The 13,163-nt window shown below is 53.8% G+C and overlaps 1 protein-coding gene across 4 annotated transcripts in view; it reads right to left on the bottom strand.

Annotated features, from left to right (window-relative positions):
- TMED3 (transmembrane p24 trafficking protein 3) overlaps nt 1-5,054 on the bottom strand; it is a 37,194-nt gene extending 32,140 nt beyond the window's left edge. For all 4 annotated transcript variants that reach the window (XR_004297858.1, XM_032392028.1, XM_032392029.1 and 1 more), the window contains exons 1-2: nt 4,856-5,054; nt 3,338-3,586 (exon numbers count right to left, since the gene is read on the bottom strand). Coding sequence is in view for 3 of the 4 variants with exons in the window: in XM_032392028.1 (XP_032247919.1) it covers nt 3,338-3,586; nt 4,856-5,029 (423 nt within the window). In the remaining variant the exon portion in view is untranslated. The remainder of the gene's footprint in view (nt 1-3,337; nt 3,587-4,855) is intronic.
- Nucleotides 5,055-13,163: the final 8,109 nt, after the last annotated feature.

Raw genomic sequence — 13,163 nt, 5'->3', positions numbered from 1 at the left:
ACGCACACGCACTCAGTATGCATAAATACACACAGAGTTTGTTTTTAAACACGAGAAAAGGGCTCATTTGGGTCTCCAGGCTAGAAATCCACTAAGTTTATTTCCGTCCCAAGCTCATTCAGAAACTCTGTGCACGCTGGGCTCACCTGACCCGGGAGCACCCCGGGGCCTGGCAGTGCGGGCCGGCATGTCCAGCCTCCTCCCAGGGTCCAGAATCACTGCAAATGGAGGGAGGGACGAGGAAGAGGAACAGGGAGGACTCACAAGTCACAGATGCAGAGGACACGTCGGATGCCACGTGAGCCACCACCTTCAGGCCCAGGTCGGAGGCCCCAGGCCACAGACCTGCACCACGGTTCTGGCAGGACAGCCGCGGCACCTTTAGAGTCTCAGATCAGATCCGTGACAGGAAGGAGGCCAGTTCCCAGAGGGCAACAGGTGCTCACACGGCCTTCCCGGCGCGGGCCCCACAGGAGACCCGAGAGCAACACGTCACGGGATTCACAGACCCCCGGCAGCATCCCCCTCCCGTAAGAGCGGGCTCCGTCCCACCCACTGGGATCTTCCGCCGGACCTACTGTCTGAAAGGCACCTCCTCGGCCTGTTACCACAACATTTCAGTTCGGCAACCCACCCAGCCTGCTTCCCACCGGGCAGGAGGCCAGCAGAATCGCTTCTCCCTGGAGGAGCCCTGCCTTCCCAGGGCCGTGGGCCCTCCTGGGCGGGGGCGCGACTTCCGCTCTGCCAAGACCACCAGCCCTGGCTGCTCTCCAGAGTCTACGAGCCCCCCCGCCCGGGGATTCTGGTCACTGCTCCATCGGGACAGTCAGTCCCTGGAGACACCATGACCTGTCCCCCTCCCGGGGCTGTCCCCTTTCTCCACTGCCACACCACCTCACCCTGTCTCTACCACCTGGCGATGCAACCCCCAGCAAACTCCCCCAGGCCTCGCCTCCTCAGGGCCTCCACTGGCAGGAGAACTTGGTTCTTTACAGACTTCAAGGACGCAGAGACAGGCAAGCATGAGCTGACCTCAGAGCAGACACAGGGAAACACCGACCCCTCCCCAGGCCACCATGGAGGTAGCCCCGGGCCTGTGACCTCCGCTGGAGAGTTTCGGCCTCCGCTAGGATCTGCCCAGACCCTCAGGATGCCCTGAGCACCGGAAGCTCGGCTGCCCTGGGGACATCCTCCCAGCCCATGCCTCTCCTGGGAGCCTGGTCATGCTGGAGCCCAAGCCGGAGACAAGTTCCCATGGCCTACATCCACGGCCTGGACCGTGGTCACTCTGGATCCTGCTCTTTCATCCTAGTATGGATTCTGGGGCCAGAAAACATGGCCCCTAAGCCACCACCGAGCTAGAAGAGGTCTGGGGGCAAGTAAGAACACCGTGGCCAATGGGGGACCCACACCGAGCAAGGAAAATAAGGACCAGGGAAGAAAATGGAAGTTACACCCCTACACTTGCACCTGCTGGTCCCTGACTCCCTGGGATCAACTGGCCCCTCCCGAGAGCCATCCCATAACCCACAGCTCTGATCACTGCGCCCCGCGGCTAACTGGTTTTCAGGGCTGTGTTCCACGCGGAGCTGCCCACGCCAGGGACACGACCGCTCATCTCAGGCTGCCCCCAGCCAGCACCTTGCGTAGACGGCTCAAGTGCCCACCATGGAGCCGGGGGGGGGGGGGGGGCGCCAACACTCGGGGGGGGGCACGCCCATGCCCGGGGGGGGGGGGGGGGGGGGGGGGGGGGCCAAGAGCTCTCGGGGTCACAGACTCCCATTCAAGGCAGAGGGGTCCGGGGTTACACAGTGGAAGGAAACCCCTCATCTGAGGCTGGGCAGGGGAAAACATGAGGTCCGGCGATGTAGGGGGCGGAAATGTCATCAGTCTTTCTGCAACAAAACCAAATCTAATTCTAAGGCTCCAGGAAAGAATTTCTCTGTTGCACTGACCAACCATGCAGGCTTTTCCCTACCGCTCTGTTTTCCACTGGTGAGAGAGGGAAAGCCTTCAGCTCAGCTTCTAGAGAGCCTCAAAATCTCCAGCACGGAGGCTGTTTCATCAGCGACAACAGAACTCTCGAGTACAGGTTGTGAAAGCTCCCGCACAGAACCCGCCTGGGCTGGATCTTCCACCGGAGCTCACACGGCCAGGCTCAGACCCAGTGCTGCCCAGCAGGACTGTCCATGTGTGGCCACCTGCGATACCGAGCACCAGAAATGCTCCTATACGGCGAGCAAGGAAGGGAGACTCTTGATTTAATTTTAATGCGTTTAAATTAAAATAGCCTTACGTAGCCAGACCACGATACTGGAGAGTGCAGCACTAACCTTCCACCACGCGCGGGGAGGGCAGATGAACCCACGGGCAGAGCCACAGAGGAACGGAGTGCGGACCCCCTGGAGGCAGCCCAGAAGGTGCTCTGGCCCCGCCTGGAGACTCAGACACTCTGGCTTTGGCTCAAGAACAGTGCAGCCACCACAGTCCTTGCTGTCTTGCAGGATTCCCTGGGCCCTGCCTCTCAGTGATCTGACAAATACTCGGTGCCAAGCTCCAAGCACTGGGACGCAGGGGCAGGACACGGAATGCGAGCCTCAGGAAACTGAGAGCCTGCACACGAGAGGCAGGAGCTTTACTAGCAGGGGGGAGACCGGTGAAGGAGCCCGGGGTCAGATTATCATTGACCCCGAGAGCCACACACGACAGAGAGGATGATCTGCCAGGCCTCCCTGCATGCAGATGCGCCCACCATTTCTCAGCAACGGGACGTGAGTGCACGTGCTGTGCGTCACTTCTGGGCCAGGGCGTTTAAGAAACAGGTGGGGCTTTCTCGCTGCCCCCTTCTTCTGGTGGCCAGATGCAGAGGGGCCTGAAGCCCTGACAGACAGCAGACAGATGACAAGAAAGAGAAACCCCCGATTCTTGAGTCAGTCCCTTAGGTCATCGACACCTGGGGCGTAGCGGCTCACGTTACCTGAGCGAGCATGCCATACAAAGCAGGCCTTTGGCCTTAATGACGCAGACATATGGTGTAAGCAGACGGGGGGCACGGCAAGGCCCTTCCACAGTGGTGCTGCGTGGAAGACTGAGCCGGAACCCAGGAATTCCAGAGGAAAGTCCTGCAGGGATCCGGCAAAACAGTGCAGGGGGCTCAGAAGGGGAAGGTGTCCTTGAGGACCGGACGTGCAAAGAGGTGAAGCGACCCTGAGCCTTCCAGCCCGGGGGCTGGGGGTAGCGGAGGGGGTGGTGACGCTGAACATTGGCCAAGACAGGAAGAGAAGAGGAGGAACAGGCTGAAGGCTGAGCCAGCCCGGGCCGGCTGATGTCCACTCACCTGGGTGAGAGCTGTGACCCTGTTCCCCATGTCTGGGAGAATGGGGGGCTCGTCGCCCACTTGAAAGTCAAAGTAGACGGTCTTGTGAGAGAAGGTGGAAAACTCATTACTGAAGCAAAACTGATAAACGCCCTTGACCTCAGCCTGGTGCGTGAAGCTGTCATACTGCTTCTTGGTCTCCCGGTAGATGGTGTTCCCCAGGGGGTCCTCCACGTAGCAGTCCACGTCGTAGTGGCCTCCGGTGATGACCTACAACCACAAAGACACCCACAGTCTGCCATGACCAGCGGGGCAGCCGACCAGACACCGGGATCACTTTATGAACTTTTTATTTTTTCCATGTAATCTTCACAACTTTCTGAAGCAGGTGCTAAGACCCTCTCTGTTTTACTGGGGACTAGACTGAGGCTAAGAGAGATTCAGGAAATCGGCCATGGTCACACTGCTTGAAAGTAACAGGGCTAAGATCTGAATCCCTGACTGCCTGACTCCCAAAGGTTTTGCTCTGCAAGGGTGCAAGGAGCTTGATTCTTCCCATTTTACAGAAGAGGAGACTGAGGCTCCAAGCTCAAGTAGATCGCAGAGGAGCTCTAGTAAATGTTCCTATTATTACCGATCGCATGCAAGAAGGCAAATACAGATTAAAGCATTCATAGACTCAGTGGCCATCAGAGGTGAGAGGGTCCTTGGGAATTACCCAGTTTAAACTCGCTTTATAAACCTAAGAAAAACGTCATACAGCAGGGTCATACAGGCGGTCAAGGGCTATAACCAAGGTCCACCAAGGGACACAGTCCCTTGAACCAAAGCAGCCTCCATCTGCTTCCAAACTTCAAAAGTTCCTTTTTGTGCAGATGGAAGGAGAATTTACTTTGTGAAGTGGTGAGTGCCCTGCTGCTGGAGGTGTTTACACCGTGCTGACCATTCCTTACAGGGGACTCCTGACCTAGCAGTGACCGGGCGACCTCCCAAGTCCCTCTAGCCTCATAATGATCATTTGGAAGTGACGGTGCCGGGGGGGGGGGGGTTAACCCAGCCACAATTTGTATGTTGCGCAACCCAGCGGCCGTCCCACACCATGCTGTCCCCAAGCACACGCCCCTTTTGATGGCTCGGGACAGCGAGGACCCACGGACGCCTGCCCTCACTCCTGCTGCCCAGGCCACTTCAGGCCCGGAGTGTCCCGGAGCAGGTGGCTGCCCTGGGGACCCTCCCCACTCAGCCCCACCCCTAGGTCTGCCCGCCCCCACCGCGTGCCCTGAGGTCTGCGAGGGGGGCGGAGGGCAGAAGCTGGCGGCGGCGCGTGCCAACACCACAGCTCTGCTCACCCCACGTCCAGCTGCAGATGCGGAGCAGCGCGGGAACGGCACCCCGAACCCACTGCCTCCCACTGGCGCACGTGAGTACACGCGGGACAAAGGACCCCAGACGCCTGGCGCCCCAGTGTGGCCGCTGCCCGGGACGCAGGGCCCGCGCCCCTCCGGCCACCGAGCGGGGCGCCGCGGGGGCCGGCCTCACCTGGTAGTCCAGGGAGAACCTGGCGCCCCGCTCCACGTCCTCGTGGAAGCACTGCTTGGCGCTGTCGGGCAGCTCGAAGGTGAGCTCGGCGCCCGGCAGCCGCTCGGCCCGCAGCAGCAGCAGCAGCAGCAGCAGCGGCGGCGCGCAGGCCGGGTGCGAGCCCGCGCGGCCCATGGCGCTCCGCTCCGCTCCTGTCGGGTCCCCGCCCGGCGGCGGCGGCGGGAGGCGGGGCACGCGGGGCGCGGACGTGGCGCGGCGGCGGCCCTTCCGGGAGCACGGCGGCCTGGTGCGCAGCCGCGCGCGCGCAGAGGCACCCCGCCCCTTCCCCGCTGCGCGTGCGCGCTGGCCGAGCGGGCGGGCCACGCCCCTTCCCCCCGCGGCGCCCGGCTCGGCGCGGAGGCCTCGGTGCGGTGGAGTGGCGTGGCGGGCGCCCTCGGCTGGGGCCCCGCGGGGTCGGCGTGCCCCCGGGTCGGCCCAGGTCCACGCCCCCCACCACCACTAGGAACCACAGTGGCTGCACAAAGCACGGGGGACCGCCGCGGGGGGGGAGGGGCAGCCCAGCACCCTGCGCGGGCCCCGCAGACGCTGTCCGCACCTCCGGGTCCCGCGGGGTGCAGCGTCCCCTGGGCTCGGACCAGGTCCCCACGCCCCCTCCCCCACCAGCCACAGCGGCCGCACGAGACGCGGGGGGCTCTGCCGCGGAGGTCCCGCACCAGCAGAGAGGACCGGCCTCGGGGTGCAGCAGTGGGCGTGCCCGCGCCGCGGGAGGCTGCAGGAACCAAGCTCGGGGCCCAGTGAACACGCCTCCTTCACTGCCTTCCCTTCCCGGGAGCAGGGGCCGCGGCACTCACGTGGATGCCAGCAAGGGTCTTACCCTCGGCGACGGCGGCGCAGATGTCCAGCGATCAAGACAAGGTGAAGCTTCTCCTGGGATAAAACCCTTTGCCTTCTCAAAAGCCCTGAAAGCTGATAAATTGATTCACTGCTTTATCCATTACCATTGGCCCAAGAAGATATTTTGTATGATCGTTACTACAGGGTTTTATATTCTATGATCAGGTAAAACAAAGAGAAAAAACACCGATTGTGGTCTGGCTATTCAGTTAAGAATGTTTTCAGGCCAGCGTTATCAGATGGGTGTCTTGATTTCAGCCAAGAATACTACGGCCCTTATAGACCTCCACGTGGATGAGAGGGCAGGGACTGCCACCGGGCGCACTGGACTGTGCATTAATGTGCTAAGCGATGTGAAAGCAACCTGTACTCATAATGTCGTTGTTAATATTTACTGACTCTGTACCATACTCAGAGAAGGGGTGTGGAGGGGTGTGCCTTGAGGCTCTTTCCCTGGCTCTGTGCTGTTGAACATTATTTCTTAGTTCCTGATTTAAGGAAACATGTAAGACGCACCAAGGGAAGAAACAAATGACAGATGTAAGAGCAAGATGAGCTTGGCCAGCTGGAGTGCTAAGCTAAGACTGACTAAAAGGAATTTTGCCGGGTTTAATGTTAAGTCCCATGTTTAAGTTCCAAGAAAACACCTGCATATGTTCAGAGGCGGGAATCCTGACTTGGCAGTCGCTCAGGTCAGAGCATTGGAGGATTGATCATCGACAGGTGGCAGAATGTCAGACGGTGGAAATGGATGAACTGGAAAAGGAGCCCTGACTTGCACAGGGTTAATAAAGAAACAGCGCTATTTCAGCACCTGCTCCGTGGAAGGCGCTGTTGCTGGAGGCGACCGCTGCGGGGTCACGGGCAATGATCAGAGCACCTGTGTTGTACTACTTTAGGAAACACAGTAATAAAATGGGGGGGGGGGGTAATTAGGAGGGGGCCAGTATAGTAAATTGCCAGGAAGGCTTCTGAAACCAGGTGAAGTCAGAGGAAACTGGATTCAACCTCAAAGAATAAAAATCTAAGGGTGAAGAAAGTGTTAACTTTGCATTAACAGTTTGCGTTAACAGCAATCATGACAGCTACCTCTTATTTAGCACGCAGTGCTAGCTACATATGCACTTTACGTATTTTGCATTAATTAATTCTCACTAGCAACCGGCAAAAAAAAAAAAGTATTATTTTTTTCCTTTGACAATAAAGACACAGAAGATGTTTAATGAAATCACATTTCTGCTTCTGTCAGCCTTTGCTGTGTGACAAACTGCCCAGTGGCTTAAACCGACAATGACTCACAATTTCTCATGATTGCATCGGCTGGCTGGATGGTTCTTCAGCTAGTTTGGCTTGAGCTTATTCCTGCAGCTGCCTTCAGCTGGAGGGTCTTCTGGGCTGGAGGTCCAAGATGGTCCCTCTCACATGTGTGCCAACTGATGGGGGCTGTTGACTAGAGCGCTCAGCCCTCCATGCATCCTGTGCTTCTTGCCATGTACCTGATTTCCTTATATGGCAGGCATGGGGCAACATCCCAAGACAGCCAGGGCAGAAACAGCAAGCCCCGCCCCCAAGAATTACCCTCCAGTATCACTTTTGCCACATTCTGTTAGCCAAAGCAAGTCCCGAGGCCAGCCCAGATTCAAGGTAAAGAATTAGACTCCATCTCTGGTTGGGAGGAGCTCTAAGTCACATTCAGAGGAGGAGCGTACTGGGATGGCAGGAATTTGTGGCCATTAAACAAACTGCCATATTGCCCAAACTCAACTCAGCTTATTAATGGTGAAGCCAGCAGCTGAACCCGGATCTGCCTGACTCTAAAGATAGCATGCTTCCCACCAAGCACACTGTGTCCACCCGTACCTCGGGGTACATCTGTCCTGCATGTCCCATCTTGTATAACTTGGGACAAAGAATGAATCTGACAGTGAGGTACATTTCAACTCAACATAAGAAAGGAATTTCTGGCAATTAGGGCTTTCCAAAAATTATTGAACAGGGGTACTGATATATTTGTCATATTAAAATATTCAAGCAGAGACTGAATAAACAACCAATTCACATGGTGTCCCAAGTAAATGAAAAACCAACTCTAACTAGATTAAATGACACAAGAATATCTTGTTTCATGTAACAGAAAGTTCAGATGTGATGCAGGCTGCAGGCATAGCACGATCAAGGCTCCGGTCCATTTTCCTCCCAGCTCTACCCCCTCTTCATGTTGGCTTTATCCTTAGACTCTATTCTCTCATTGTCAAAAGAGGGTTGTCAAACCAAACAAAGAAGCTTTGAGACAACATGTTTATTTGGTCATGTCTAGTGGAAGGAAGAGAAAATCTTTCAACCATGGGACGTATGTCCTTTCCTTCAGTCCAGTTGGCCCAGTTAGGCCATGCATCCATCTCTGGATCTAAGGCCCTGACACGAAAGCCGCATGGTGGTTGGCTTAGGCTAGATCCTTTAGCCGGTCGCTGATAAGGAGAATGTCATGATTAACTCAGACCAATCAGGACTTCCCTTGGAGGGAGCTGGGGATGGAGCAGCTTAGCTTCAGTCAAAAGAGAGCAAGGATATTGAGTGACTACATGAACAAAATCAGGATCTACCAGAAAGGAGGAGAAGGGAAAAATCAAACCAGATAGGCAACCAACAGTGCCTAAGGCAGCAAAAAAAAAAAAAAAAGATGGATTAAGTCCTTATTAAATTCTAATGGGATAACTAAAAAATTAATTTAGACTCTTACCTCTCACCATATGAGAAATCCTTTGTGCTCTAGATGAGGAGTGTTTGTGATTCTGGGTCCATCATCCCGAGTGAGGCAGAGGACTCCAGAATGGAGATCCCTGGGGGTCTTCCTCCACGGGCTATTGCTTTGGGCTGGTTCACACTGGCAGGACCTTGACCTCCTAGGTCCTTTCATTCCCTCTCCCCTTCTGTTCCTCTTCCTTCCCCATCCTTCCACGTAATGCCGACCTTTGTCACCAGTGGGTGGTGCTACATTTTTACTGTAGGACTTCAGACCCCTGTCCACAATTAGTCGATCCCAGAACCACCTGCACCCAGGGATTCCGGGGGAGAACTGTCAACACTAATCCCTCTGTGGACCTGACCTGGTATTACTACAGCTGGAAAAGAATTACCTCCCTTTTGTTCCCTGAAGTCTGAGGACCTCTGCCCCCCTCAGGCAAATTCCAGGTGTGATGCAGGTGTTTTCCTTCCTAGCTGTGCGTTCCATGGGCCATAGAGCACAGATTACTATGAATTTCATTTCATTACCATTGAATGTAAGAAGCATCACACTTCTTTTTTCTAAATCAAATTAAAATGGATCTTGCCCCCCATCCGCCACCTTAACAAAGACAATAAGTGTGTCCATCTCGGTCCTGGAGGAGCCCCGTTCTGTGGCGGTCTTCAACAGTGCACAGTGTTCGGGCTCACCAGTCATCTGATGTGTGCACTGTCCAAGCTGCAGCGTTCCTTCAGGGCAAGCAGCTCCCGTGCCCTCCTGCCCAGCTTGACCCCCCGCCCAGCCGCCCGGGATGCATCATGCAGCCTCTCCCCTCTGTGGTTTTGCTCTGGAAGGAGACAAGTTCCACTCAAGGGACCCCAAGTTTCTAACCTTCTATCAATCTTGGAAATGCCCCCTCTCCCTCCAGGTGGACCCCTGTGGCCTCATCCCTCATCACTTCTCCCCCACCAGTCCCATCAGTTTCTCCTCCCCCGGTAGGGTTCCTCATAATCTCTCCTCTAGGGGTTTAGAAATGACATGGGCCTGCCTTTCCTGAAGACAGACGTGGGAAACAGACATACTGAAACTAGTCCTTTTTTTTTTTTTCTTTTTGTTAATATAAGTTATTTCAGTAGTCTAGGGGAGAACCTAAAGGTAAGGTTTGAACTGTCCAGAGAATCGGGGAGTGCAGATGAAATGTGAATCTCAGACCCCGGACTCTAAGAGACAAGGGCTAGTCCGCTTAATATTTATGCTCTGTCCTTGAGCAGGAGCTTATGTTAACACTCATCGACATTAGACGTAGGACCCAAGGAGGGAGCTCCAGCGACGGCAGCGTGTGGTAGCCCCCTCCGCCCCCCAGGGAGCCCAAGCAGTGGGGGCAGAGAACAGACACCCACCTCTCACCGTGGAAATGCACCATCTTGTCCTTTGCCTTTGGTTTAACCAAGAAGAAACTATAATACTTGTGTAAGTAAAAATTAATTTTTAAAATTATGCATGCGTAAAATATCGGGCATCTGCTAAGGTTGACGTTCCCAGGAAGTCGTGTCAACCTTGTCATAAGGAAAAAGTAATATTTGTCATTGAGGTTTCACTACCAAAAATGGGGCATGCTATTGAAGGATTGCAATACATCCTTTATTGACATGTTAGAAATATCTAGACGGTTCCGTTACTTGGATTTGGACACGTCTTTGAGCATGTCAGCTTGAGACTAGAGTCTAATGCCACAGAGAACCAGTTCAAGCAACACACGGTAGGTCCGAAGCACCAACACACACAAAGGAGGAGGGTCACTCACAGCCTGCACTTTGCAGGACACTGTGTACTTGATGAAATTCTAAGAGCATCAAGACAGTGGGTTTAAACAAACAAACAAAAACCGGCTTCGGGGCATCTAGAAATTAAACCGAAGCTCCAGACTTTTAAACTTTAGACTCCTGTTCTAGAATATATTTTGATGAACATTCCAGAAAGTCTTAACTACAGTTTGCAGCTGTCACTTGTAGTGACACTACGGTTCGGGAAAGAAAAGCTCATCTCTGATCTGGAAAACATAGTTGAATCTAAGCATCCTTGTGAGGTGCGTTAACATGGACAAAAATCGCCTAGTTCTGCATTGAGCGTGATAAAGTGTTGTGGTCGTACTAGTCTGGAACAATCTAATCCAGCTGATGCACCATCAAACAGGGATGAAGGTCCTGTCCTGGAGGCTGTCCAGAGAAAGGCCAATGGACAGGTCACAAGTGACAGAGGCAGGCATGAGGGCCCTGGAGCACCTGCTGTGGGCATTCGTGGGACCGACAGGTTACTCCGGATGAGTAGCCATCACGTTTCTTGTTCTGCCTGAGGTAATTGCCAGGAATGTGCCTCATTCACTACTTAGCATAAATTAGGCTTTCGAATCTTAGCTAAAGGTTTGGGAAAATGCACGTGTGCAGCGTTAGATCTACTAGCAGAGATCTAGTAGATTCCCACAGATCTACCAGCAGAGGTTAGCTTTAGCAGGCAGTAACAACAGTTGGAGGGTACGTGTGTGTGTTTAATGAGCTGCTGAGATCAATTGTTGTCGGTATGATTCTCTCTAATGCGTTGGAGAATTGTTTCCTTGCCTGCAATCACGTCCATTTGGTAAGAACCATTCGTGACTCAGTGGTCCTGAGAAGCATATGGACTTTACACCCTAAACCAAGTTCGTGAGCCCTAGCTTTTCACTAGCTTACATGCTTTTCTTCCCTCCCTGCAAAGTACAAATCTAATTCGAATAGCACTCCCCTATGTGTGCTGGCCAAGAACCCCAAGGGCCCGAGTTATGGATCGATTAGTCATCCTACTAAAGCACGATTCAATTGGCTTCAAGTCAGTGGGAGGGCTGACCCAGCCAGACCCACACCTTCATGCGGCTGTGTTGGTCTTGACAGATTTCTGCCAGGTACACTGTCATCCTCCTCAAGCAGCGGTGATCAGCCGAGGTGATGTTACCCCCAGCAGCATGTCTGGAGAATATTTCTGGTTGTTGCAACTAGGAGGAAGATGCCACTGGTGTCTGGTGGGTAGAGGCCAGGGATGCTGCTGAGCCTCCTACCACACACAGGACAGCCCCCCAATAACAAAGACTCATCTGCCTAAAATTTCAAAAGTGCCAAGTTTGAGTATGGGCCTGCCCGGAAGGAATGATTAAGAAATAAACATTTGGTTTATTTGTAAGCATCGTCCGCACTTTTGTTTGGGATATTCAGATAACCGTCTAGCAGATGTCATTATAGAAATGCTGTAATGTGTAGAGCCGATGTGGCAGAATGTAGTTTACTCTACCAACGTACTTAGGGCTCAGTACTAGGGCATGACTGGGCATCTCAAGGAGACACTTGAATTTTTCAGCTGGACTTAATTCCATCTTGTGTGGGGTATTATGTATTATCTGAGACTTGGAAGCTTCGGAGTTCTGCAGATGGGAATCAGAATTAGCTACCTGCTATCCAGTTACTTGTCTGTTCCAGGCTCAGCAGCGGGCACTTCAATCCCCCTCGCCCTTTCAAGGTGGAGCACTGCCAACCCCATTTTGCCGATGCGGGAGTGGAAAGTTGGTGAATGATGAAACAGGGATGCAAACCCAAATCTCAGAGCCTTTACTCATTCCTCTGAGGGACACAACCCCCAGGGACCACCGAATTCTTCTAACCCTAGAACCAACATATCTGAGCAACAGGAAAGGTAAAGTAACTGGGAGATAACCGGGAACATCTTTATCTGAAATGTGCCTACATCACTCCAAATGTGCTGAGTCTCTGCTTCCCTTCTTGGGTGTGCGCAACGTGGCTGGAAAGGGTCGTTCGGGTCATTTCTACAAACCTCCCATCATGTGGATAATTCAGGCAAAGCAGAAACTGGATTTTTCTTGAATTACCTAGACAAGAGTAGCTGAAAGGACAGTCCCGCACCCCTCAACATGATCAGGCTACAGAGTTCAATGCGGTCCCGTGGCTTCCGGCCTGAGAAGCACCCACTTGTGCTCTTTGTCCATGCCTGTCCCATCATTATTTATCATTCTGGCTTTGGGGGAATCTCATCAAGTTTTCTTAAGAACAAGCAAGAAACGGGTCTATTCTGGAAATTGTATCACATTCAACTCCAAATTAATTAACAGCCCCTGACTGTTTTTTCACAAGATTTCAGCACAGAGCTAGTGTCAGGGCGGGAGGGAGACAGCCTGTGTCTCCCAGGCGCCCCTGAGTATGGCCCATCAGGATTCGGGGGACCCGTGGTTACGATAGTTGGGGACCCGCCGCACACCGCGCATCTCTCTGATGGGGAGGTCTGCTTCTTCTTCGAACGGAACACAGCTACCAGATTTCAGAGCTCAGGGGGTGGTGGTGAGCTTCTGCACATCCTGACAAATGCGAACGCTTCGTCTTCTCTGTAGGCACTTTATAGATTTATTACAAAGGGCGTGCTTTGAATACCGTCTTGGGATCTACGTTCTTATGCGTCTGGTGGAGAAGAGCTGGTATCGGGGGCCTGGATCGTTGTACTTGCTGTTTCCCTCCAGACCCCGAAGGCTTCCTTCCATTGGAGAATTTTGTTTTGGTGGCTTTGTGTCCAGACCCCAATTATCCTGAGCTCTTTTCAGGTAAAGCTGTACAAACCCAGAGACCATCTCAGCAGGGAAGCCGCACCCCTGCCACC

The sequence above is a fragment of the Phoca vitulina genome, unplaced genomic scaffold (genome assembly GCF_004348235.1).
Source record: "Phoca vitulina isolate PV1807 unplaced genomic scaffold, GSC_HSeal_1.0 scaffold65, whole genome shotgun sequence".
NCBI classification, from domain to species: domain Eukaryota; kingdom Metazoa; phylum Chordata; class Mammalia; order Carnivora; family Phocidae; genus Phoca; species Phoca vitulina.
Note: the sequence above shows the minus strand (reverse complement) of the source record. Positions and strands in the feature narration are given on the sequence as shown.